General features: G+C 44.5%; 1 protein-coding gene across 3 annotated transcripts in view; it reads right to left on the minus strand.

Moving 5' to 3' along the window:
* TIAM2 (TIAM Rac1 associated GEF 2) overlaps positions 1-27,631 on the minus strand; it is an 810,124-nt gene that overhangs the window by 468,442 nt on the left and 314,051 nt on the right. For all 3 annotated transcript variants that reach the window (XM_069769403.1, XM_069769402.1, XM_069769404.1), the window contains exon 3: positions 451-535. In XM_069769403.1, the coding sequence (XP_069625504.1) occupies positions 451-458 (8 nt within the window). In that variant the 5' untranslated portion in view covers positions 459-535. The remainder of the gene's footprint in view (positions 1-450; positions 536-27,631) is intronic.

Here is a 27,631-nt window from a genome sequence, read left to right on the forward strand (position 1 = left end):
TTAGAATCACTTCTTCACTGGTTAAAGGAGGGATATCGCTTTTCATTAAAACAAAGCTATTAATAGAAAATGACCTATTGATTAAACCAGTTTTTCTGTGTTAAATGTATTTTTTTAATTTAACACTTTTTCCATATTACAATCTGTATTAAAAATTAAAAAATCTTGTATTTTTAACGCTGGAAACTGGGGATGTTTTAGATCCTAATTTCCAGATGTTTCAGGAAACAACACATGTATCTAGCCACTGTGCCAATTAGTTAAATTAGGTCACTTGCATTTTTCATTGCATTTTGGGTGCATTTTTTACATGAGTTTTTATTGTGTTGCAGACACTGCAGTTTCTGTTTTCTTTTAGTAAGTCAAGTTTTTAAAAAGAAAATAGTCCATTGTGGTGGTGGTTATTTATGACAAGTAAAACAAATATTTTTCAGGGATCATTTTACATACCGTTTCATCTGAAGCTATATCCGAATATAATTTATAGTAGAAAAGGGTCCCATCATAAGTTACTGCATTGAATATGAGAAATGTCCTAAAAAAAAAAGTGTACAATGAACACTACGTTCAGAACACAGGTAAGTTACATTTTCGGGACTAATGAACAAACACATAGGAATCTTGTTATATTTAGCGCAAAGTACAAAAATATCAAGCATGACAAACACTTTCCTGAGAATGGGAAGTGGGATCTCCTTAGGGTATGTGCAGACGATCAGTAAACGTTGCGGTTGGGCGCTGCATAATTGCGCAGTGTCCAACATGCAGCGTCCAGATGTTACAGCTTTTCAAGAAATGCCATGCCCACTATGTGTCCACAGACGCCCATAGCTCACCCACGGAGACTGACATGCGGCGTGTTTTTCCAGATTAGCATCTATGTAAGAGAAATTTCACTATAGAATGTTTTGAACATGGTGAATCCGCACGGTTCAGTTGAACACATGCGGATTCACCTGTGTTCAATAGACGGCAGTGAACATCCGCTGCGTCCAAAGTGCTGTCACTTCCGGATATGTGTAAAAAAGTAAAAAAAAACACAAATAAAGCACACACAAATCATGAAAAGCCATTTCACCACTGAAAATGCAGTGTTCGTGATAAAACAAAAGTAAACCAAAAAGTACACATAATTGGTATCGCCGCATCCGAAATGAACCGCTCTATAAAACAGGCACATTATTTATTCAGTATGGTGAACATCTTTAAAAAAACAAGCCAAAAATGTCACTTATTCATCATAGTAACTCACAAAATAGTGAATAAAAAGCGAGCCAAAAAAAATTGTAAATTAAAAAATAGTATAAATGAAAATGCCAAATCGTCCTGTAAAAACAAGCCATAACATGGCTCATTCAGCAAAAAAATTAAAGTTACAGCTCTCAGAATATGACAATGCAAAAACAAATTCATTTTTGTAAAATTCTTGTAAAATATTGTTTTTAGTGTGTAAAAATAGCAAAGCATAAAAAATATATGATTCTGGTATTGTATCGACCAAATGAATAAATTGGTCTTATCACTTTTATCACACGGTAAAAAATAAAAACAATAACTGAATCGCTGTTTTTTGTGCTTGAAAAATAGGAATAAAAAGTGATCAAAAATATTATGTACCCCAAAATGGTACTAAAAAAATCTGCAACTTGTCCCACAAAAAATAAGCCCTCATACAGCTCTGTTTGCCAAAAAATAAAGTTACAGCTCTCAGAATATGGCAAGAAAAACCTACTTTTTATAAAAAGGGATTTTTACTGTGCGAAAGCAGCAAAACCTAAAAAAAAGATGTAAATCTGGTATCGCTGTAATCGCACCGACACGAAGAATAAATCTACCTTATCACTTAAACTGCATGGTAATCTGCACAAAAATAAAAATAGCAACTATTCTTGCACTGCTGTCTATTTGTTCATTCTGCCTCCCAAAAATCGTAACAAGGCTCGGCTCACATTTATCATATGCTCTCCACTGAGCGCGGAAGTCAGGGTTTGTATGTAAATTCCCCAAAACCACGATTCACACAAAACCCCAGATGGAACAATTCACTTATGAGGCAGATGGAGTCACTTTGAACTGGTCTCTGTCCCATCACTTTAGGTGCCTTTTTAGTGCACAAGTATGGTCGACCACAGATCTGTGCACACCTCTAAAGATGAATATCACTGGAGCAGATACCAAATGAATTCCAAAGTGTCTCTATCTGCCTCATTATGGTGGATGGTTCTGTCGGGGGTTTCATCTGAATCGCATTTTTGTGGGATTTACATGGAAACCTCAACATGAGTGATCAGCGTAAAACACAAGAATGTGATCAAGCCTTATTCTGGAAGAAATCAAAAAATATATTAGGTACCACAAAATGTTACAATTAAAAACCTTAATTTATCCCACACAAAGCCTCAGACTCAGGTCCATCATCTGTCACTGAACTTATAGTTGGTTCCCACCTTACTGGTAGAACAAAGACTCTGGAAAAGCAACATGGCTTCCCCTCCCCAAATAAGATCCAGTGAATTCTGCGCTCCCAAATCCAAATGCCCCACCCTCTTACTGAGCACCACTTGCCTAAATCGCAGTTAGCGGCCATATATTTGGCATTATTGTAGCGAGGAGAGAGCACTTAATTTATGGGGTCTGTGTCAACAGAATTACAAGCTGGACACAATGTATGAGGGCAGTACAATATATGGGGGCTCTACACTTTATGGGAGCAAAATGTATGTGCAGGTGCAGGTTTTAGAATGGTGTCACTTTTGGGTATTTTGTCATACAAGCCCCCAAAGTCATGTCAAATGGGATGTAGAACTTTAAAAAAAAAACAATTGTGTTTAATTTATGCAAATGTAATGTAGACATGTGGGAATTGTCATCTATTTACTATTTTGTGTGACATAACTCTGGTTTAAGGGCATAACAAAAGTTTGAACATTGAGAAATTTTCACATTTTTTTCCAAATTTACGATATTTTTACAAAGAAACGCAAGTCATTTCGAACAAATTTTACTGCTATCATCAAGTACAATATGTCATGAAATAAAAACTCAGAATCAGTGGGATTCGTTGAAACATTCCAGAGTTATTACCACATAAAATGACACTGGAGAATTTCAAAAATTTGGCCTGGTCATTAAGGTCAACATTGACTTGGTCGCTAAGGAGTTAATCTGCAGTTAAAACGCGTTACAAAATCAGTTCCATAACTAGAGTCTATGGGCGCCAGTGCAAAATTTGGTTGTGGTCCCCCACTAGCACATTGGTCAGATGCATGGGCCCCTGTAACAATGTCCTCCATTCTGGCCCATAATCTGTAATAAAGTCCCCCACCCTTGTCATCAACTTGTAATAAGATCCCCCATCCTAACCCCTTTCTTTCATAATACCCCGGTTCTGGCTCTCTTCCTGTAATAATAGCTTCCAACATCTAACAATGCCCCTTGGTCTGGCCCCCTTCCTATAATTATGTCCCCTTTTGATGCATTTCTTTAACAATGTCCCCCCAGTCAGGTCCTGTAACAAAATCGATCATCCTGTAATAATGTGCATCCAAGGATGCACTTTCAGCTTAGAATAGAGCTGGGGTTAGTGGGCCCCCTGACTACACAGACACGGTCGTGGTCACACCCTCTGTGACCGCGATTGTTATGCTGCTTGTAAAAATCCTTTTAGGCTGACTTACGGGAGCAGCGGCTATAGCAAGAAAATAAATGTATATTCTTCCTGCATCCACTCCTTTCCAGTCATAGTGGCAGTATGTGGAGCAGTTACAGTCACTACTTGTGACACAGTGAACACGTCGTAATCACTCCTTGTAACTCTGAATAACAGCCTGCTCTGCAGCGTGTGGGTGTGTGTGTAGTGGGGCGCGAGGCGAGGCACTTGAATCCTCATTTTATGCCTGGCACACTACATGAAAGTGCAGTCCTGGCTGGGTATTTGTATTCATGTTGTAAGGCCTTTGCGCCTGTGCAGGCCGCCTGTAGTCAGTGGTGTCGGCTGGCCGGGTTTGTACGTTTCACAGTTCAACAAAGGAGACTTCAGTTCAAAAACACAGTCTTTACCTCATGGTAACTTGGTAAGAGTTATGTACAAGAGTTAGCGGGTACAACTTATGGACGTTTCCTTTGCAGTACAAAGCATTTTCACTACACAGTATCCTTCCAGGGAGACACACTGTTATGTCCTACTTCGTCACAACCCACCTTCTATGCCACAGTCCTGATCAGCAAGTCTCTCTACTCGTTCAGCTGTTCCGCATCTTATGTCTTCTACTACTGACGCTCTGGATCCCACCAGTAACATGAACTCAGTCCTGTTTAGGTCCATTGCCGTCATTGTTTTGTAAGCTCAGGATGTCTCATGACTCGTCGTCCTCTCCTTATCCTAAAGACTACTCTGTTTCGTCTGTTATTTCAAGATCTCACTATCCCTGTCCTCAAGTCTCCTTTCCATTTGTGTGTCATGATATACCGCTCTGGCAAAAATTAAGAGACCACTGCAAAATGTTCAGTTTCTCTGATTTTTCTCTCCATAGGTATATTTTTGAGTAAAATGTAAATTATTCTTTTATTCTATAAACTCCTGACAACATGTCTCCGAATTCCCAAGCAATGTTTTAACTCAGGAAGAGTTCAGAAATCAATATTTTGAGGAATAACCATGATTTTTAATCACAGCTTTTATGCGTCTTGGCATGCTTTCCACCAGTCTTTCACACTGCTGTTGGCGCAAAAATGTAAGCAGTTCTTCTTTGTTGGATAGCTTGTGACTACCATCATCCTCTTGATTGCATTCCAGAGGTTTTCAATGGGATTTAGGTCTGGAGATTAGGCTGCCCATTACAGGGTTTTGATGTGGTGGTCTCTTAATTTTTGCCAGAGCTGTATATAGCAACCCCACGGGGGATGGGGTCGGTCAACACACAACAGGATGGTAAAGGGGTGAGGAAGGCCCTACCAATAGGAAAATAAGGAATGGTCACCTCCTGCTCAAACCTGAACCTGACCCTGCACTCCCCTAATGCCCTAAGTGGGTCCTCCCACCCACCGCCATCAGAAACCTCATCCCTCGCTGTCACCTCACACTGCCCAGGCTAGTGCCCTGACTGGCAAGGGTGCTAGCCTCCCCACTGCAGATAGTACAACACAGGGGACAGTGACAAACATGAGACAGATGAGGAAACAACACACAAACTCACGAAACCAGCAGATAAACCACAGCAGCCAGCAAGCTCCTTACTCCAGTTTTAGTCACTGTAGATTGCCCTATCACTGACAGTCAGCTGATGCATCAGATGACGATTTAAAAGATGGTGGGAGTGGTCACCACCCACATCAGCTGACCTAACAACTCCAGAGTTACAACAGATTGCCACCGAGTGAAACGTGCATTAACGCCAGCTGGTCCTGAAAGGAAAAAGCTTAATTTAAATCATAGTGGAACCAGAGCTGCCACAAATCCAAAAACGGATTGTGACATTGTGGTTCACTCAAACAGCAGCACTGCTCTCTTTACTCTCCAAACCCTTTCTGAATATCTCCAGGAAGCATTCTCTTTCCCTAATTCTAATGGGCTAGTATATTTCTCTCCCACTATGGGCTAGTCCCAAACATCAACTATATGTTATCTTATCCTAATGTCCCTATCTAAACAACAGTCAACTATCTCATACATCCTTACTTATGTACTAAACCATAAACTGTATGTCCCCACTTTACCCATCTTATACACTATGCATAACCATACCATAATACATTACAACACAATTCATATGATAAAATATATATAAAGACGCAGGTCATAATACATATAATGAGATTGGTGTCTTCATTTGCAGGAAAGCAACAGGACAGTCCACTATCCTTACATGTGTGCAGAGAGTCCTGTCAAAGTGCCAGGGAATGTTTACAGCCACACTCACTGTATAGTTGGTTGTGACTGTAACCACTACACTCCCTGACAGAAGTTATGTCGCTTATCCATGTTATGTAAATAAAAGCTTATAACCTGATGTTCAATTCATCCATTGGTTATATAAATTATTCTTTTGAAAGCTGAAACCCTCCGAAATGTGTTTTAGGTTAAGAAAATAAATTGGCATCAATGCAGAAATATTGACCAGTTAATGGACACAGAATGGTCAGATTTTGGCAAGACAAAAGTTTTGTTGCCTGGTCATATAATGCATCCAATCCTAGTTTACATCCTCACCTGTGCTCAGTAAATGATCGGTTAATTAGTGTGTGTGTATGAAAAGAAACCCAGCACCCCAGACCTTCACTTGATCTGCAACTTGAGCTCTGACAACATGCCAAAAATCCACCCTGCGACCAATGCCTGGATTATCAAGAGGCTGAAGACCAGATCCACTGCAGAGGTGATTGGCACCTTTAATGTGTCTCTGCTAGTGTTGAGCATTCCGATACCGCAAGTATCGGGTATCGGCTGATACTTGCAGTATCGGAATTCCGATACCGAGTTCCGATACTTTCGTGGTATCGGGAATCGGTATCGGATCCATATTAATGTGTAAAATAAAGAATTAAAATAAAAAATATTGATATACTTACCTCTCCGGAGGCCCCTGGACATCACCGCTGGTAACCGGCAGCCTTCTTTGCTTAAAATGAGCGCGTTTAGGGCCTTCCATGACGTCACGGCTTCTGATTGGTCGCGTGCTGCTCATGTGACCGCCACGCGACTAATCACAAGCCGCGACGTCATTCTCAGGCCCTAAACTCCTCATTCTAGGAAAGAAGGCTGACGGTTACCAGCGGTGATGTCCAGGGGCCTCCGGAGAGGTAAGTATATCAATATTTTTTATTTTAATTCTTTATTTTACACATTAATATGGATCCCAGGGCCTGAAGGAGAGTTTCCTCTCCTTCAGACCCTGGGAACCATCAGGATACCTTCCGATACTTGGTGTCCCATTGACTTGTATTGGTATCGGGTATCGGTATCGGCGATATCCGATACTTTTCGGGTATCGGCAGATACTATCCGATACCGATACTTTCAAGTATCGGACGGTATCGCTCAACACTAGTCTCTGCAACATCAAGTACAAAGAATTAAAAAAAGATTTGAAGAGACTGGAGATGTGTTTGACAATCCCAGGTCCAGCAGACCCCGCAAGATAACTGCTCAGGCATTTGCAAAGTCCCACAGCCTGCTAAACAGATGGACGCTGGAAAAGTGGCAGACGTTCGATTTCTCTGATGAATCTTCAGTAGAATTACACTACAGTTGCCGCAAATACTGCAGGAGATCTACTGGAGCCCATATGGATCCAGAATACACCGAGAAAACAGTTAAATTTGGTGGTGGAAAGATCATGGTCTGGGGGTTACATTCAGTATGGGGGTGTGTGAAACATTTGCAAGGTGGAAGGCAATATCAATAGCCTAAAATATCAAGCAGTATTAGCTACCTCTTATATTCCAAATCATAAAAGGGGTCAAATTCTGCAGCAGGATGGTGCTCCATCTCATACATCCATATCTACAACAAAGTTCCTCCAGGCAAAAAAGATCAAGGTGCTCAAGGACTGGCCAGCCCAGTCACCAGACATGATGAAAGAGGAAGCATGGAAGATAAAACCAAAGAATCTAGATGAACTCTGGGAGGCATGTAAGACTGCATTCTTTGCTATTCCTGATGACTTCATTAATAAATTGTATGAATCATTGTTAAACCTCATGGATGCAGTTCTTCAAGCTCATGGAAGTCACACAAAATATTAAATATGACTCTAATTTCACCACAACTTCATTCACCAATGTTATTCAACATATATTTGTATTTTAAGTTAATTATTTGTTTGAATATCACATTAATTTCTGTGGGCGACAAAACTTTTGTCTTGCCAAAATCTGACCATTCTGTGTCCATTAACTGATCAACATTTCTGCATTGATGCCAATTTATTTTCTTAACCTAAACCACATTTCGGAGGGTTTCAGCTTTCAAAATAATAATTTATACAACCAATGGATGAACTTAATGTCGGGTTTTAAGCTTTTATTTACATAACATGGATAAACGACATTACTTCTGTCAGGGAGCGTACATGCAGGCCTATTTGGAAGTGAGCGGCATCAGGGAGAAAACAAGTTAATTTTCTCCCTGTAGCCTCTGTTACAGTAATGCAGCTGAACATGATTGTAATTCTATTCACCTGCAGATCAAGCCTATATCTGCATGTAACAGGCATTTCTGTACAGGTTCTCTTTAATCAACACTGCAAAATTACTTAGCCTTCATTAAAGATGCATATGTGGCACCCCAGGCGTTCGGGTACAACAGTAGTGCTACCTTCCTCTCGGGGAGGGTAGTGCTATGTCTGAAAACAAGAGGGATCTCTTTGGCAGGTAAATCTCACACTCAACACCTTGTGAAGCCAGGCCAGGGGGGGGGGGGGAGTTCAAAACCCTGTTTTAGGGGAACTTCCCTGAATAAAGATCCTGGTTTGGAGGAGGAGCTAGTTTAGTCTGGACCAGACAGTCTGGAGAGGAGACAGGAAAGGAGCAGAGGAGAGATTTCAGGGCTCAAGGAGGCTACAAGTGGCTCCGAAGAGCCAAAGCGCAGAAACCGAGTACTGGGAGCCCGAGACTGTGGGGAGCTGCAAGCCCCATAGCAGAACCGGAGGGCATAGGATTACACAGACATTGCCCAAATTAAGCCTCTGGTACAGCAGCATCCTGGAGCCTGGAGTCACAGTGCAGAGATTCCAGAAGGAACGGCTCAAGCTGCCTACCATACAAGTACCTGTCCTAGGACAGGAGAAAGAACTGAAAGAATTAGGACCTTGTTTGGAACACTTCAGGCAGCAAGGGACTTTAGAAAGCGCAGAGTGGAAGTCTCCTAACCTGACTTGCCAAGGGGATTCCAATTGTTTCCGGGCTGCCTGGACTCCTATGTACCTGTTGCCGGTGGACTGTGGCCTGCCAGCTACAGTAAACCAGGTAAAGACTTACAACTTGTGTCCTTTACTCATTTACCGGCAACCATCATCACCGCCATACACTTTAGGACCCCTAAGGACCCCGCTTCACCTGTGGGAAGTGTACCATCAGTGCTGCAATAACATCCCCCAGAGGACCCCTTTAACGCAGCATCGGTCCCACTATTGACCGAACACCACAGGTGTCATCACAACAGACTTATAAATACTTTTCCCTTAAAAGACCGTTCCCTTTTACAGTGAGTCCCAGGGCCACGGACCGGGTTGCAGCCACCGTGACATCCCTTTTAATAGCCGACCGGACCGGACCCGGTACCGAGTACCCTGCCCTGGTGGGTGACTCACATACATTGGAATAAAAAAAGTGATTCTAAAGGTAAACTTAGCAGGGCAATATTTTTCATCTGCATTTTACCCTTAACTGTGTGGAAATGCAATAAAAATGAAAACATTACTATGTATTTTCCATTCAGAAAACTTGTCTGGCCAATAAAAGTCAGTAAAACATTTGAAATAAACAAATTAACATGAGTACAGTAGGGTACATTCAGTACATGTCTCGACTCCTAGCACCAAGAATTATAGGAAGTACATTTAATCTAATCTAGAAACTGTCAGTGTTACCCAGGTTATAGAGGAAATATATATCCTGTTTATAAGAAAGCAAGGAAGTCAGTCGTAATACAGATCACACAATATTCCAAATTTCACTTAAATTACTGTATAGAATTATTAGACTGCAGACCCGGAAGTACGTTTAATATGCCCAAACATATGCAATACGTGTCTGCCCTACATTCGTCTGATAGATGCTCCTCCTGACCTCCCCACATACTGTACTTGGACTTGTTTGGCTGGACTTGGAAGTCCCGTAGTTGTAAATGGAGAGAGCTGCGCATGTTCGAACAACTGTAACTTCTGCCACTGTGGTGGGGGCCACTCTCCTAGAGACAGATGCATGTTCCAGAGGTTGTGGGGCCAAGGGCAGACATACAATTGGTGAAACCTGTGCAGTCACATAGGGGCCTAAGAGGTAAGAGGGCTCATTTCCACCTCCAAATCAGAACATAAAGGGATGCAGCAAGATGAATGATTGGCCTGCAAAGAGCCCAAAAAGTGTACTTGCACATAGATCCTCTTCTATCTTTGTCCATGTCTGGGTGGGGTACATATTAAACATGAATGGCATATTCAGTGCAAATGCCAAAATTATCTGTCATGGGAAAACCCATTTAAATATGGTTCTTCATTGCACACAATTTTGCAGGCTGAAATTCATGTGTAAGTGTGAAAGAGGCCTAAGTGTTTTGTTGTAGGTCCTAACACGAGTTCATGAAGGAGGGAGCATAAATGTGTGCCCTGTGTTGTCTTTTTATGTAGATTGTTTAATCAATTTTTTAGTTATCTTAGTCATCAACATATAAAAAATACTGAGTAACAGCCTACAATGGATGTCAGACCAGCAAGTTGTCATCCAGCTTTTCACAAGTTCTTAATCCCAATCCAGTGGTGCTTTTTTATTTCAGCATTGACTAAAATATGTGCAGTGTATTAAAATATTTATCGGTTGCTGTTTTTTGCTCTTTCCAGTGCTGTACTCAGGGTCAGACTGGCCTACCGGAGAAATGAAGGATTTTACGGTGGGCCCAGGCACTGACACCTGCTGGCATATTGGCCAGAAGCTGCATAGGGCCCCCACTGTTCCAGGGGCCCCCAACCAGTGGTGTGTCACTAATAGTGTCACTCACAGCAGCTATGGGGCCCCTGAGTCAGGGGGGCCTGCCTGGTGTCAGCTTACCAGCAGCTGGACACAAGAGCCTGTCCCTACTGCTAAAGAGAAATGAATATTCACGCTTCCCGAGGCCCCCATGGTATTATTGTAGTGAGTATTCATTTCACATAGCGGGCTGTGTTAGCCGCAGGCGAAGCGGAGCTGCAGGGATCCAATGCCGTCCTGCTTCCTGTCCGCTGGCCGGCGCTTCCTGTCTGACACAGCGCGGCTGGATGACTTCATTATTCAGCGTGGCTGTTTCAGAGAGAAAGCTGCCGGCGCCAAAGATCTGCTTCCTGGATGTGCTGTAGCTGCGGGGAGCGTGCGGATAGGTGCGTGTTGCTGTCTCTATTTGTCTGCCTCCGTGAGTGTATGTTGTGCGGTGCTGTGTGTGTGGTGCTGTGTGTGTGGTGCTGTGTGTGTGTATGTGGTGCTGTGTGTGTGTATTGTGTGGTGCGGTGCTGTGTATTGGAGATGTTTTTATTGAAGATTGGCAATGATGTGGGTGATGGAGAGAGCAGTGATGGGAATGGTGGGGAAAAAGCCAATGTTGGTGGTAGTGGAAAAGATGATGGGGTGGTGGGGGAGGAGGCAATGATGGAGGTGGTGAAATGGGCAATGATGGGGTAGTGGGGGAGAAGACAATGATGGTTGTGGAGGAAAGGACAATGATGGTAGCGGTGGAAAGGACAATGGTAGTTGTGGGGGAGGAGGGAATGATGGCGAAAAAGCCAATGTTGGTGGTGGTGGAAAGGATGATGGGGTGGTGGGGGAGGAGGCAATGATGGAGTGGTGGAATGGGCAATGATGAGAGTGGTGGGGAAGAAAGCAATGATGGAGGTGGTGATGAGGACAATGATGGAGATGGAGGAGGGCTGCATTATACCCTACGAGGGGAGCTGCATTATACTTTGAGGGGGCTACAATATATTCTGTGGGGGGCTGAAATATATTCCGTGTGGGAGCTGCATTATTCTCTCAGGGGGCTACATTATATTATTGGGGGGCGACATAATACTATATGATGGGGGCTGCACTATGCCCTAAGTGGGGGCTACAGTATATTCTATGGGTGCTGCATTATATCTTATGAGGGGGTTGCATTATACTCTGAGGGGAGCTGCATTATTCTCTTAGGGGGCTACATTATATTCTGTGTGGATGGCGGCATTATGCTGTATGAGGGGGGCTGCATTATACCCTATGATGGTGCTACATTACATTCTATGAGGGGCTGCATTATATCTTATGAGGGGGTTGCATTATGTTTTGTGGGGTGCTGCATTATACCCTATGAGGGGGGCTGCACTATATTCTATGAGGGGTTGCATTATATTCTGTGAGGGGAGCTGCATTATATTCCATGAAGGGGGCTGCATTATATTCTATGATGGGGTTACATTATATTCTATGAGGGGGTTGCTCCCACCCCTGCTACGTAATTAAGACGTACTACCTTATATTATATCCTGATATTAGCATGCTTTACCACACAATAGGTGGTCTTGTATTTATTTCTATGTAGCTACATAGTGGGCCCCAAGAATGATTTTCTTTGGTGGGCCCAGGTGCTCCAGTCTGATGCTGGCTGCACTGGTCAACTCCTGGATCATTTGACAACAGCTCTTTCTTGCCAGCTCACATTGAAGGATGTTCCATGCTTTAGTTAGTTAGACAGCATGAAAATATGCAAGCTTTGAACTGACTTACTGTTTCTATATCTGTCATTCTCCTGCGCCGAGAGCTTTTATCTTACATATTGTACAACTTGTTCCCATGGAGCTCAGCCACTAGTGCCTGCAAGAACCATGGCTGAGAGTGTGCAGTAGTTACATTCCAGAGGGATTAACTATTAGCAGATCAGTTAACTTTCTGCAGCTCATTAAGTTATGTGCAGTACTTAGCTGATCACCTCCCCCTACCTTTCAGCTCCTGAAAAGCTGGTGTTATAAATCTTGCAAAATCACCAGTCCCCACTATCAGCAGCTCTCAGAACAGTTCTCATAATCACAGCAATCACTGTCCTGTGACAGTGTCTATATCTAAATACAGTAATATAATTGTAGATTCAGAACGAATCTTTGACAGATGTAACGCGCGCATCTCTGTCTGCAGTCCTTCTCTCCCTGCAGAGACATCAGCATACTCACCTCCAAGGCTCCCATCCTGGTCCTTCTGGGTCTGCGGCTGCCCGGGGTGCACACACTCCAACAGGTCTCCACTGTGCTTAGATTGTGCGTGTGTGGACACTTCCTCTTTCTTAATGGGGCCCTGCGCATTTCTCTAAATTGTCCCCAGCCAATGGCTGGAGATCTCTTACTATTTAAACCACCTCCTCCAACATGGAGGTGCCTGTGCAATGTTGTGAGTTTGTTCCTAACATGCTTGTCAGTTCTCAGGTCCCTGTACTAGCATCTCAGTCTGCTGTACCCGCCAGTGCTTCCGTCAACTGTAGCTGAGTCTGCTGCACCCACCAGTGCTCACCTCAATGGCAGCTGAGCCAGCTGCACCTGCCAGTGCTCATCTCAATGGCAGCAGAGCCAGCTGCACCTGCCAGTGTACACCTCAATGGCAGCCAAGCCAGCAACACCCGCCAGTGCTAACTTCAACAGCAGCAGAGCCAGCTGCACCCACCAGTGCTCACCTCAACAGCAGCTGAGTCAGCAGCACCCGCCAGTGCTCACCTCAACTGCAGCAGAGCCAGCTGCACCCGCCAGTGCTCGCCTCAGTAGCAGCCAAGCCACCTGCACCCGGCAGTGCTCATCTATCCATCAGACTGTCCTGGGTGCACCTGCGGTTCCATCTTCATCTTCTCTACCTGCCTGCATATGTTGGACATTCCCCAGGCAATTCCAGCTATCCTGTCCTAGGGGTCAGCTGCTATCTACCCAAGGTCAGTTCTGGAGTAGCACCTGGATCACCTCCCTTGTCTCTCCACGGACTGCGGTGTCATTTGCTGCTGTGTGTCCATGGTCAGATTGGGTGAGGCTCCTAGTCACACCCCTCCAGGTCTTCCTTGGGCTTTGGCACAGTGGTTCCACCACCCAGCCTGCTACAACAGATGATTGTTACAGCAGAACTTTATCAGAGCTTTATTGTTCTACAGCTCTGATACTCACCAGTACTGTCACTCAAGGAGTGCTTGTTCCTCCAGAAACAAGGAAGTGGTAGATACTGGAAAGCAGTGTGATGCTCAAGAGTTAACTTGAGAATAAGACCCTAATGTAAGTCTATGAGAGCGTTTTTGTGAGTTTCATAGACTTATACTTAGAAATTAACTCTGCATGAGCCAGGTAGACAAAACTGCAGTCACATCATGCAGAAGAGAATTGGAACAGCACTGAAATGGTAGAAGACAGCAACTCGATAAACATAATTTACTGACAGCTAACAAATGTTTAAAAATAAAAGCTGAATTGGGAAGTTTTTTAAGTATCCATAAAACTAGGAGTATGTGTAAAACTGTTTTGCTGTGCATTGGTAATCAATATAATCAAACTTCCAGAAATAACATGGGTCCCATGTAACAAGAGCCTAATCTCAGTGAGTCCCTAGTTTTACCCATGTACATAACAGGACAATAAATGTATACTCCCAATACAATTAGAAACAAACAAAAATGGAGTTCCATACAATATAGTAAGATCAATGAAAAATACTTTATTACACATGAAAAAGTACTGAAAATTTACACAAAAATGATAATCAATGTAGCATTGTTGACCTCAAACTTCAGAGGAGTCCTGTGGGATTCAAAGTAAGGAACGTTGAACCTTAAAAATTCTCCAAAAATCACATGAAGTTAGATTCTAAGTGATGACATTAACTTTCCTATTTCTGTGTGTGGTTTTTATCCAGTATGTGAATCCTTTACAAAGGCAGTTGTAAACATTTTCCAAAAATAGGAGAAAGGACGTTCTCTGCAGATAAGCAACCATCGGGACTCTAAACAGCTCACATACTGTGGAAGTAAAAAAAGTGTCACATTCCTACTGCGGAGAACACTTGTTGAAGACACATTACCTGGCTTGTGTATAGAATATGTGACAATAGTCTCTATTTCTTGGAATGTTAATTATTACTAGAGTTGAGCGACCTTTACTTTTTTCGGACCGAGTCGGGTTTCGCGAAACCTGACTTTGTCAAAAGTCGGGTCGGGTGAAATCGGACGATTATTGCGAAAAGTCGGGGGGGCCGACTGAAACACGAAACCCAATGCAAGTCAATGGGGAATCAAAGTCGGCACCTACAGTGCCTATTTTAATGCCAAAAACATAAATTCTTATTACTTAAGCTTGTCAATCTTAATTTACTTTATAATAATAGTTAGGCATTGAAAACTGGGGGTCATTTGGCTAAAGTCGTGAGGAGGTAGGGCTGGCTCAAGATTTTTGTGGGCCCAGGAAACGCGGAATACATCAAGGTGGTGGAGCAGGGAGAGGTAAGTATTTCAACTTTGCAAGTGCTGTGATCCTGAGCAAGCAGGGGGGGCCCACTCATTGGCACTGGCACAGGGTCCCTCATAGTACGGCGGTGTGTTTGACGGCAGGTGGTGCCTCCCACTGGCAGAGACACTTTTGCATACTATGAGGGGCCCTGTGCCAGTGACGTCACCAACGAGTATGCCCCCCCACCTGATGAAGGAACCTGCACTTTCATCTGCACCTTCCTCTTTGTCCCCGTGTAAGGTGGTATAGTATGCGGGAAGGGGAACCTGACTTTCAGCAGGGTCAGATTCTGGCTGTGTAGAGTGCAAGGGGAATGTAGTGGTCTGGGTCAATGTACCAGCAGACCCATCTAGCAGTGGCTGGCCAATGGGCAGGATGAGGAGGAAACACAGATATAGGCCCAAATAATAAAGTAGGCTAAATGCAGTTCAAAATTGGTAACAGGACTAAACAGGCGGCATTGCTTTGTTCAGTGGAGGAAAACTGTAATGAGTGGCAGACACAGTTAGTAGGCCCAAATAATAAAGTAGGCTAAATGCAGTTCAAAATTGGTAACAGGACTAAACTGGCGGCATTGCTTTGTTCAGTGGAGAAAAACTGTAATGAGTGGCAGACACAATTAGTAGGCCCAAATAATAAAGTGGACTAAATGTCTGCAAAAAATTGTTCATAAATAAACAGGCGACATTGCTTTGCTCAGTGTCGGCAAATTGTAATGGGTAGCGGACTAAGTTAGTAGGCTCAAATAATAAAGTGGGCTAAATGTCTGCCAAAAAATTGTTCATAAATAAACAGGTAGCATAGCTAGGTACAGGGGTGGGCTCCTCTGCTGAGTAGCAGACAGTGGTAGTAGGCGCAAAGTATTAACTGTTCCAAATGGAGGCCAGGGCCCCTGTATATTTTAACTATCATCTATCATTTCAACAAATTTGTATTGGCAGTGCCACTGAAGGATTTAACAGCACAAACTACACAGTGGTGGAACAGGGAGAGGTAAGTATTGCAAGTGGTAGAGCACTGTTCGAGCTGGGGGGAACACTCTCTCGTGGGTGGCGGTACTGGCACAGGGCCCCACATATTACGACGGTGTGTCTGACGGTTGTGCACCACCACCGTCAGAGACACTTTATTGTACTATGAGGGACCCTGTGCCAGTGCCGTCGCCCAAGAGTGGGCCACCCACCTGTCCAGACAAACGGCACTCGCACGGGTGCTTGCGCCAGGTGGTGACCACGGCCCTGTGGGGGGAGTCAGCCAATTTAGGGAGGTATATAAATGGCCTATGGTGGACATTCAGCAGCTGCAAATGGAGGAATTGGAGAATTCAGTAAGTGGAGGCCAAAAGCAAGACATTTTTCAGGCAAGCTACGTGTCAGCAGGGGAAGGTGGGGCAAAATAATTTAAAATCCATGATTGGTTCATTTTAATGAAGGTTAGATCATCAACATTCTGGGTAGCCAGACGTGTCCTTTTTTCGGTCAGTATTGAACCAGCAGCACTGAAGACTCTTTCTGATAGCACACTAGCAGCAGGGCAAGGGAGCTCCTGTAATGCATATTCTGCCAATTCAGGCCAGGTGTCTATTTTAGATGCCCAGTAATCAAAGGGGAATGACCTGTGAGGGAGAACATCGATAAGGGAGGAAAAGTAGTTTGTAACAATACTGGACAAATGCTGCCTCCTGTCACTTTGAATCGATGCAGCAGTACCTGTCGTGTCAGCGGTCATTGCGAAATCACTCCACAACCTGGTCATAAAACCCCTCTGTCCAACCCCACTTTGGATTTGTGCACCTCTAACACCTCTGCCATGTTGCCCCTATGGCTCGTGTGAGAACCATCACCGCCGCTGTGTGCTGGGAATGCCTGAACCAAACGGTCTACAAGAGTTGCTTGTTTGGTAGCCAATATTTGCTCAAGGATCTCATGTGGCATGATATTTTGTAATTTTCCTTTATATCATGGATCCAGGAGGCAGGCCAACCAGTAATTGTCATCGGTCATCATTTTGATAATGCGGGGGTCCCTTTTTAGGATACGCAAGGCATACTCAGCCATGTGGGCCAATGTTCCAGGTGTGAATTCACTGCTTGTGCTGGGTTGAGGAGCACGCACTTTCTTGCAAATCAACATCACTTGTGTCCTGCAAAAACCCTGTACCTGACCTTGCAACACCACAGGTTTCTATTGCCCCCTGAGATGCATCCTCCTCCCATAAAGATTCATCCCCATCATCCTCCTCCTCATCTTCGTCTGCCAACTCGTCCTGGAGAGTTCCCTGAGCAGACAATGGCTGATTATCATCAAGGCTTCACTCCTCCTCGGCTGCAGACGCCAGCTCCTTAAAGGGACACTGTCACCTGAATTTGGAGGGAACAATCTTCAGCCATGGAGGCGGGGTTTTGGGGTTTTTGATTCACCCTTTCCTTACCCGCTGGCTGCATGCTGGCTGCAAGATTGGATTGAAGTTCATTCTCTGTCCTCCATAGTACACGTCTGCGCAACGCAAGATTGCCTTGTGCAGGCATGTACTACGGAGGATAGAGGATGAACTTCAATCCAATATTGCAGCCAGCGGGTAAGGAAAGGGTGAATCAAAAACCCCAAAACCCCGCCTCCATGGCTGAAGATTGTTTCCTCCAAATTCAGGTGACAGTGTCCCTTTAATGTGCGTCAAACTTTGCATCAGCAGACGCATTAGTGGGATGTTCATGCTTATGATGGCGTCGTCTGCATTTACCAGCCGTGTGCATTCCTCAAAACACTGAAGGACTTGACAGAGGTCTTGGAGCTTCGACCACTGCACACCAGACAACTCAATGTCTGCCATCCAACTGCCTGCCCGTGCATGTGTATCCTTCCACAAATTAATTACAGCACACCACTGTTCGCACAGCCTCTGAACCATGTGCAGTGTGGAGTTCCACCTTGTTACAACATCGATTATTAGGCGGTGCTGGGGAAGATTCAGCGATTGCTGATGGTTGAGCAAATGGCTGTAGTGTACGGGCGACCGGTGGATGTGCTAGCAGAGTCTTCGCACCTTCACGAGCAGGGCTGGTAACTCCGGATAATTTTTGAGGAAGCACTGCACCACCAGGTTCAAGGTGTGAGCCAGGCAAGGTATGTGTTTAAGTTCTGAAAGGGCTATGGCAACCATAAAATTCCTTCCGTTATCACTGACTACCTTGCCTGCCTCAAGATGTACATTGCCCAGCCATGACTGAGTTTTTGCTGCAAGTACTCGGCCAGTACTTCTGCGGTATGTCTGTTGTCGCCCAAACACTTCATTTGTAACACAGCCTGCTGACACTTACCACTAACACTACCACTAGCTGTTCGATCATGGGACACCTCGTGTGCAACACTGGCAGCTGAAGATGGAGTGGTCGTGCGACTGCGCTCTGTGGATGAGCTTTCGCTTCTGGAGGAGGAGGGGTGGCGAACGCCTACAGCCAACTGTTTCCTAGACCGTGGGCTAGGCAGAACTGTCCCACTATGGCTGTCCCCTGTGGACCCTGCATCCACTACATTAACCCAGTGCACAGTGATGGACACGTAACGTCCCTGGCCATGCCTACTTGTCCATGCATCTGTTGTGAGGTGCACCTTTCCACTGACTGATTGCCTCAGTACATGGACAATGCGGTCTTTGACATGCTGGTGGAGGGCTGGGATGGCTTTTCTCGCAAAGAAGTGCCGACTGGGTAGGTCATAGTGTGGTACTGCATAGGCCATCAGATCTTTGAAAGCTTCGCTTTCAACCAACTGGTAGGGCATCATCACTAACAAGATTAGTATAGCAATGTGGGCATTCAAACCCTGTGTATGCGGATGAGAGGATGAGTACTTTCTTTTCCTAACGAGAGTCTCTTGTAGGGTGAGCTGGACTGGAGAGCTGCTTATGGCGCTAACTAGCGGTGGTGGTGGTGGACATGGCGGATTGAGAGAGGGTTGGTGATGGTATTCTTGATGTTGGCCTACATACAGTGTTTCCTACCAATATCCTTGTGATTCCCTGACTGCTTTGGCCTTGCGAGATACCTCCACATTTGCTGCTGGTGGTGACCTAACCAGTGGGCTTACAGTGAGGGAAGCCATGTAGCATTGCTGACTACCTTCATTCTGACCAGGTGCACCAATGGTACGGGACGTTTGGTAGTTAGTCCAGGCTTGCAAGTGCATGCTGGTTAAATGTCTAAGCATGCATGTTGTATTTAAATTTTGAAGATTCTTCCCTCTGCTAAAGGTCTTTGAGCATTTCTTACAGATATCTTTTGACTGATCATTCGGATCTTGGTTAAAAAATTGCCACACTACACTCTTCCTACTATGGAATACCTTTTCAGGCATTGCACGCTGTGCTACTTTCACCGGATGGCCACGCTGTCCTAAAACTGTTTTTGTTTTTGTTTTTGCCTGATTCGGGCCTGCCAGATGACAGCTGTTGCGATGTAGATAGCTGCTGCAGATCATCCTCCTCCGCTTCTGAGCTACTGGCAGCGGCACCCTCTTCCCCCAATGGCTGCCAATCTCGGTCAACAACTGGGTCATCTATCACCTCCTCTTCAATGTCATGTGCACCTTCCTCTGTGTCACCGTATAAGGTGCTATAGCGTTCGGGACGGGACGCCATAGTCTCATCAGGGTCAGATTCTGGCTCAGTATGCTGCGAGGGCAATTTAGTGATCTGAGTCAATGGAACAGCATAATAATCTAGCTGTGGCTGTACATCAGTGCACTCCATAACCGATTCATCTTGTAATGGGCAGTTAACAATTTCCCTGTCTAACCCAGGCACGGTATGTGTAAAGAGCTCCATGGAGTAACCTGTAGTGTCGCCTGACGCATCCTTCACTTTTGGTTTGTGTGAAGGACACAAGGAAACATCTTGTTCCTGACCGGGAGCATCCACTGACGACTAGCTGCTTTTATTTTTGGAACTTTCTGAAGAGGAGGCGAAAGAGCTAGAGGCTGAGTCAGCAAGGAAAGCCAAAACTTTTTCCTGCTGCTCCGGCTTTAAAAGCTGTTTTCCTACTCACAGATAAGGGAGCCTTCGAGGCCTTGTGTAGTCAGACGATGACGCTCTGCTCAACACCTCCAGCCTTAGGTGCTATTGTGCTTTTGCCACTACCACCAGATGCACCACCACCATCAGTACCAGCTGGCAACCACCGCCCATGGGCTCTTCCACCAGACTTCCTCATTTTTTGGAAAATCTAACCAAAATAACAACCGTTATATGGTAGTGTAAAACAAGGTAGAAGGTGTAAATAAACTTGTTGAGAATTTAAATCTCCCTTTTTTGGGGGGGAGACTGCACCAAAACTCAGGCCCAGTGTATTACACTACACAATGTAAGTGGCAGAACGTGGCTGGCTAATATATGACAAACTAACAGGACTGAAGTATATCCACTTTGTGAAAATTTGAATCTCCCTTTTTTTTGGGGAGACTGAACCAAAACTCAGGAACAGTGTATATAACAACGCAATCTAAGTGGCAGAAAGTGGCTGGCTGACATACGACAAACTAACAGGACTGAAGTATATCCACTTTGTGAGAATTTGAATCTCACTTTTTTTGTGGGGGGCCTGAACCAAAACTCAGGCCCAGTGTATAAAACAACACAATGTAAGTGGCAGAAAGTGGCTGGAAGATATATGAAAAAATTACAAGGACTGTAGTACAATTTCAATCTCCCTACAATGATCTCAGGAAAAGTATGGCAGCAATAAAAAGGACTGCTGCACACAAAAGTGTGGGCAAATAAACAAGATAACTGTGCAGAAAGGAGCAACAGGATTTTTGCTTTTAGAAAAAAGCAGTTGGTTTGCACAGCAGAGTGCAAACAGCAATGCAGCTATCAGGGAGCCTTATAAGGCACACAAAAATATAGCCTCCACTGTCCCTGCAAAAAAATGGTGGTGTTGGACAGTGGAAATCGCTACAGCACAAGCAGTTTGGGGGTTAATCTTCCCTCCCTAACTATATCCCTTATTCTGATGAAGCTGCAGCAACCTCTCCCTATGCTAAGATCGGCAGAAGTAAGATGGCGGTCGGCGTGCACGCCCCTTTATAGCCCCTGTGACGCCGCAGAAAACAAGCCAATCACTGTCATGCCCTTCTCTAAGATGGTGGGGACCGAGACCTATGTCATCACGCTGCCCACACTCTGCATTGGCTGAAAAATGGTGCTGAAAGTGTCATATGAAACGGGACTTTTGCGCACAGATCGGCGACCTCATGGCCGATCCCACACTAGGATCGGGTCGGGTTTCATGAAACCCGATTTTGCCGAAAGTCACCGATTTTTGAATTTGTCCGATCCGTTTCGCTCAACTCTAATTATTACTGTCAGGCTTTCCTACTAAAAAAGACAATGTATCTTAAGACAGTATATAGGTGAAATTCCTATTGGAATGGAGTTTACTGTAGTGATACCAACCTCTGTGGAGCTCCATATTCTCACCTAGGGCGGAAACAAAAATAGCTAGAAAAGGTGACAGCTATCAACGCTGCATTATCAAGTGCGCACAATACAGTATATGTGTAAATGAACGGGTTTAGAAGGAATATTCTGTATATTTTTTTACATTGTAACACACTATGTTTGGTGCTGCTGAAATCATTTTACAGGTTAAACGCCTGATTAAAAATAGATTTACAAAAATTACTAGGGTTTTAAGCACTTGGACAGATTAGAAAGAGAGAATTGTAAAAACTCAGAGCTGACTTAAACTATATGTAGATCTAGGCAGCCCTTGGCCAAGATTCCATAAAATTAAAAAAGTGGTCATCATTATTATACTTCATAACAGAGGTTCTTGAGATTTTGCTCAATACCGTCTGGTGGGTCCCGACTCAAATCATAGACCCAGTTCAGATTTAGTTGCATAATGAACCAGCGATTGGTTTAAGCAAAAATGTAACAGAAAAAGCTACACAAGTGAAAGATTGGCCGAGCCCTACTGCAAAAAATCTTCAAAACCATAAGCATGTGCTAAATATAGGTGTCTAGTTATCGGGCAAAAGGCACAAATATAACTCCTACTGCCATATCCCTGGAAGCAGTTGTGCTCAAAAGTTTACATAGCCCAGCAGAATTTTTGCTTTCTTGGCCTTTTTTCAGAGAATATGAATGACAACACCAAAACTTTTTTCTCCACTCATGGTTAGTGGTTGAGTGAAGACATTTATTGTTAAACTACTGTGTTTTCTCTTTTTAAATCATAATGATGACCTAAAACATCCAAATGACCCTGATCAAATGTTCACACACCCCAATTCTTAATACTGTGTATTGCCCCCTCTAACATCAATGACAGCTTGAAGTCTTTTGTGGTAGTTGTGGATGAGGTTCTTTATTTTCTCAGATGGTAAAGCTGCCCACTCTTCTTGGCAAAAAGCCTCCAGTTCCTGTAAATTCCTGGGCTGTCTAGCATGAACTGTGCTCTTGAGATCTCCCTAGAGTGGCTCAATGATACTGAGGTCAGGAGACTGAGATGGCCACTTCTGAACCTTCACTTTGTTCTGCTGTATCCAATGACAGGTCGACTTGGCATTCTGTTTTGGATCGTTGTCATGTTGGAACGTCCAAATATATCTCATGCGCAGCTTCCGGGCTGATGAGTGCAAATTTGCCTCTAGTATTTGCTGATAACGTGCTTCATTCATCTTTCCTTCAACTTTGACCAAGTTTCCTGTGCCTTTGTAGCTCACACATCCCCCAAACATCATTGATCCACCTCTGTGTTTTACAGTAGGAATGGTGTTCCTTTCATCAGAGCCCTTCTTGACCTCTCTCCAAATGTAATATTTATGGTTGTGGCCAAAAAGTTCAATTTTGGTCTCATCACTCCAAATTACCTTGTTCCAGAAGTTTTGAGGCTTTGTCTCTTGTGCTGTTTTGCATATTGTAGGTGAGATACTTTGTGGCATTTGCGCAGTAATGGCTTTCTTCTGGCAATTCAACCATGCAGCCCATTTTTCTTCAAGTGCCTCCTTATTGTGCATCTTGAAACAGCCACACCGCTAGTGGTGAGAGAGTCCTGTATTTCAGCTTATGTTATTCGTGAGTTTTTCTTTGCATTCTGAACAATATTACTGGCAGATGTGGACGACATTTTTGTTGGTCTCCCTGACCATGGTTTTGTTTTTACAGAGCCCCTGATTTTCCATTTGTTAATCACAGTTTGAATGCTGCTGACTGTCGTTATCAATTCCTTGGATTTCTCTTTGTATCCCTTTCCTGTTTTAAACAGTTCTATTACCTTTTAGATGCACTGACAATTCTTTTGCCATGACTCACAATCCAGAAACGTCAGTGGCTGGATGAAAGATGCAAGAGTCTGTCTGGATTCTGTAAAACTCATTCAGCTTTTATGCACACACACTGATTACAAGCAAACAGGGCACAGGTGAGGATTCTACATTTAGTAGCCATTTAAACCCATTTGTGTCAACTTCTGTGCATGTTATCAAGCCAAAATCACCAGGGTATGTGAACTTTTTATCAGGGTCATCTGGATGTTTTGGGTTGTCATTATGATTTAAAAAGATAAAACACAGTAGTTTGGCAATAAATGGCTTCACCCAACCACTAACCATGAGTGGAGAAAAAGTTTTGGTGTTATCATTCATATTCTCTGAAAAAAGGCCAAGAAAGCAAAAATTCTGCGGGGGGTATGTAAACTTTGAGCACAACTGGTATATTGTATACATACAAGCAAATATGGCAATAATAAATGTACATCATCTTTTATACTACTCGTGAAAATATTAACCACTTTAAAGAATACTTTAAAGAATACTCTGAAAGGATCTTAAAACATCACATTAAAATGTGCTTGGCCTCTGCCTTTTGGTTGTTGTTAAAGCCTGGGTGGTTATGCGCCAGTTGGGAAGGCAGGAAGATGGTACGGGTGAATGCAAAAGTAATAGGCAAGGATATAACACTTTAGCATATATTTAGTGAAAGTGTATTGCTCTGTTACACACCTTCTGCCTCATGTACACATCTTGCAGAAACTTTATATAATTCAAATGAAAATGCATGATCGTCCTTATGGGGTCTTGTCGACGTGTTTTTTTTGTAAACATGATATATGGCAAACCTTTTTTTTTGTATGAGGCTATTGAAGTGAATTTTGGGTCTTTCTCTCATTAAAATGGGATATAGATAGACCTTTAAATTTTTCACTCTATGTTTCATTGCATCCATTTGGTAAATTCAAAAAAGTACATTTTTTCTCATTAATGTACACTCTACACCCCATTTTGACTGAAAAAAAACAGAAATGTAGACATTTTTGCAAATTTAAAAAAAAGAAAAACTGAAATATCACATGGTAAGTATTCAGACCCTTTGCTCAGTATTGAGTAGATGCCCAATTGGGTTCAGGTCAGGGCTCTGGCTGAGTCAGTCAAGAATGGTCACAGAGTTGTTCTGAAGCCACTACTTTGTTATTTTAGCTGTTTGCTTAGGGTCATTGTCTTGTTGGAAGGTGAACCTTCAGCCAAGTCTGAGGTTCAGAGAACTCTGGAAGAGGTTTTCATCCAGGATATCTCTGTACTTGGCCGCATTCATGTTTCCTTCAATGACAACCAGTCGTCCTACCCCTGCAGCTGAAAAACACCCCCATAGCATGATGCTGCCAACACCATGTTTCATTGTTGGGATTGTATTGGGTAGGTGATGAGCAGTACCTGGTTTTCTCCACACATACCGCTTAGAATTATCACCAAAAAAGTCTATCTTCGTCTCACCAGACCATAGAATCTTATTTCTCATAGTCTGGGAGTCCTTCATGTGTTTTTTAGCTTACTCTATGCGGGCTTTCATATATCTTGCACTGAGGAGAGGCTTCCATCGGCCATCCTGCCATAAAGGTCAGATGGGTGGAGGGCTGCATTGATAGTTGACTTTGTGGAACTTTCTCCCATCTCCCTACTGCATCTCTGGAGCTCAGCCACAGTGATCTTAGGGTTCCTCTTTACCTCTCTTACCAAGGCCTCTACTCCCACGATTGCTCAGTTTAGCTGGACGGCCAGGTCTAGGAAGACTTCTGGTTGTCCCAAACTTCTTCCATTTAAGGACTCTGGAGGTCACTGTGTTTTTAGAAACCTTGAGTACTGCAGAAATTCTTTTGTAACCTTTGCCATATCTGTGCCTTGCCACAATTCTGTCTCTGAGCTCATTGGCCAGTTCCTTTGACCTCATGATTATCATTTTGTCTGACATGCACTGTGAGCTGTGAGGTTGTTAGGACTGGCGGAACGCACCAAGACAGATGATATAGATGCGTTCGCAGTCCGGGGTCCACCGTGCAGGTGAAAACCTGCTGCTAGCAATTTGCAGACTATATGGCGGTACACTAAAGTATACACGCGTGGGTTAACCTCACCCAGCGTGAAAGAAGCAATCCTGTTAAGTCACAGGATCGCGGTATCGCACCTAAAGCGCGAGCAGGTAGTCAGCGAACTCAACCCCAACGAGGATTGAAGTCCGATTAGACCCCTGCTGGCACAACACCGCAACTGGGTGTGTAAGGAAACTGAACAACAATATTAAGGCACAAGAGTGCATGCAGTGCCGCACTGACGAACGCCACTAACCACCCAGGCTTGGGTAAGGATAGCACAGAGGAAGTGCACGGCACCGTACTGGCGGTCACAGCAACTGGACGCTGTAGTGTGTGATTAGTGCTGTAGGATAAGTCGGGCGCTAGATAGCAGCCATACACCTTCCGCGAACAGACATTCAATAGGGTAGGGGTATCCAAGGACAACTTGCACTCACAACATACACACATTAGCAATTGTAAGACAATACTAGCGCATGGCCGTGCGGTCATTCGCAGTTTATATAGCAGCAGCACAGGAAGTGGCCACAGTACCTTTGCCCTTCCAAGACCTGCCAAGAGGACCAATGGAATGTGCTGCAGAGCCTGAGAACATGACCCTCGATCTCCAACGGGAGATCTTACCCTGGGCATGCTCAGTACGTGCAGACAAGGACTTAGTCCCAGAGAAGTCCGATCACTGCTGACCAGCACTGACTTTAATGGCAGAGACTGGAGAAGCAGCAGTAACTCTCAGAACAGAGTGAGAATGAGCAAGACGCTGGGACCGACGTCTTTGCTGAGCAGGCTCCACTGCGGCTGGACAAGAATGGGAGACCACAGCGGAGGTGGCTCGAGATTTCCCCCGTGCAGAAGCGGGAACTCGACCCCTAACATTACCCCCCCTCCTTGGGCCTTGCTACGTTCGAAGGCAGCAATGAGCTGCGGAGCCCGAATGTGCTCAGCAGACTCCCAGGATCTATCCTCAGGACCATAACCCCTCCAGTCCACCAAATAAAATTTTTTGCCACGAACCACCTTGTACCCCAAGATAGCGTTCACCTCGTAATCGTCCGTAGACGAACCCGACGTCCCAGTAGATGACTCAGAAAACCGGGACATGTAGACGGGCTTAAGGAGGGACACATGAAAGGTGTCGGTGATACCTAGGCGTGGATGAAGGGCCAGACGGTAAACCACAGGATTAACCTGTTCGAGGACCTTAAAAGGACCTAAGTAGCGAGGTGCAAACTTGGTAGACTCAACTCGCAGCCTGATGTTACGGGCGGAGAGCCACACCAAGTCGCCAGGAGCAAAGGTTGGAGCGGGGCGCCGATGTGCGTCGGCGGAGGACCTCATTCTCTCCTTGGAAGCCTGAATGGCATCCTGAGTGCGATCCCAAATGTCCCGTGCCTCCACAGCCCAGTCTGCCACCCTGGAATCGACGGAAGACACGGGCATGGGCACAGGTACCCGCGGATGCTGACCATAGTTAAGGAGGAATGGAGTCTGTCCAGTGGAATCAGCGACGGCATTGTTAAGAGCAAACTCCGCCCACGGTAGCAAAGATACCCAGTCATCCTGCTTAGCAGAAACAAAATGTCACAGATATGTGACCAAGGTCTGGTTGGTTCTCTCTACCAACCCATTCGTCTCGGGATGATAAGCCGAAGAGAGATTCAACTCGATACTGAGAAGACGACAAAGCTCTCTCCAGAACCGAGACGCAAACTGGGGACCTCGGTCACTGACAATTTTGTCAGGCATACCGTGAAGACGAAAGATGTGTTTGACAAACAACGCTGCCAAGGCCCGTGCAGAAGGTAACCGGGGAAGCGGCACCAAATGCACCATTTTAGAAAAATGGTCGGTGATTACCCAAATAATGGTACAGCCACGAGACTTGGGCAGACCCACAACAAAATCCATCCCGACCATCTCCCAGGGCCTGTCTGCCACCGGCAGAGGGTATAACAAACCAGCTGGCCGTTGTCAGGAAGACTTATTCTTGGCACAAGAGACACATGCCTGAACGTAGTCTCCGACGTCACGAACCATATGTGGCCACCAGTACGTCCTCGCCAGTAGCTTAGATGTCCTTTTTGCC

This window comes from Ranitomeya imitator, chromosome 5 (genome assembly GCF_032444005.1).
Source record: "Ranitomeya imitator isolate aRanImi1 chromosome 5, aRanImi1.pri, whole genome shotgun sequence".
NCBI classification, from domain to species: domain Eukaryota; kingdom Metazoa; phylum Chordata; class Amphibia; order Anura; family Dendrobatidae; genus Ranitomeya; species Ranitomeya imitator.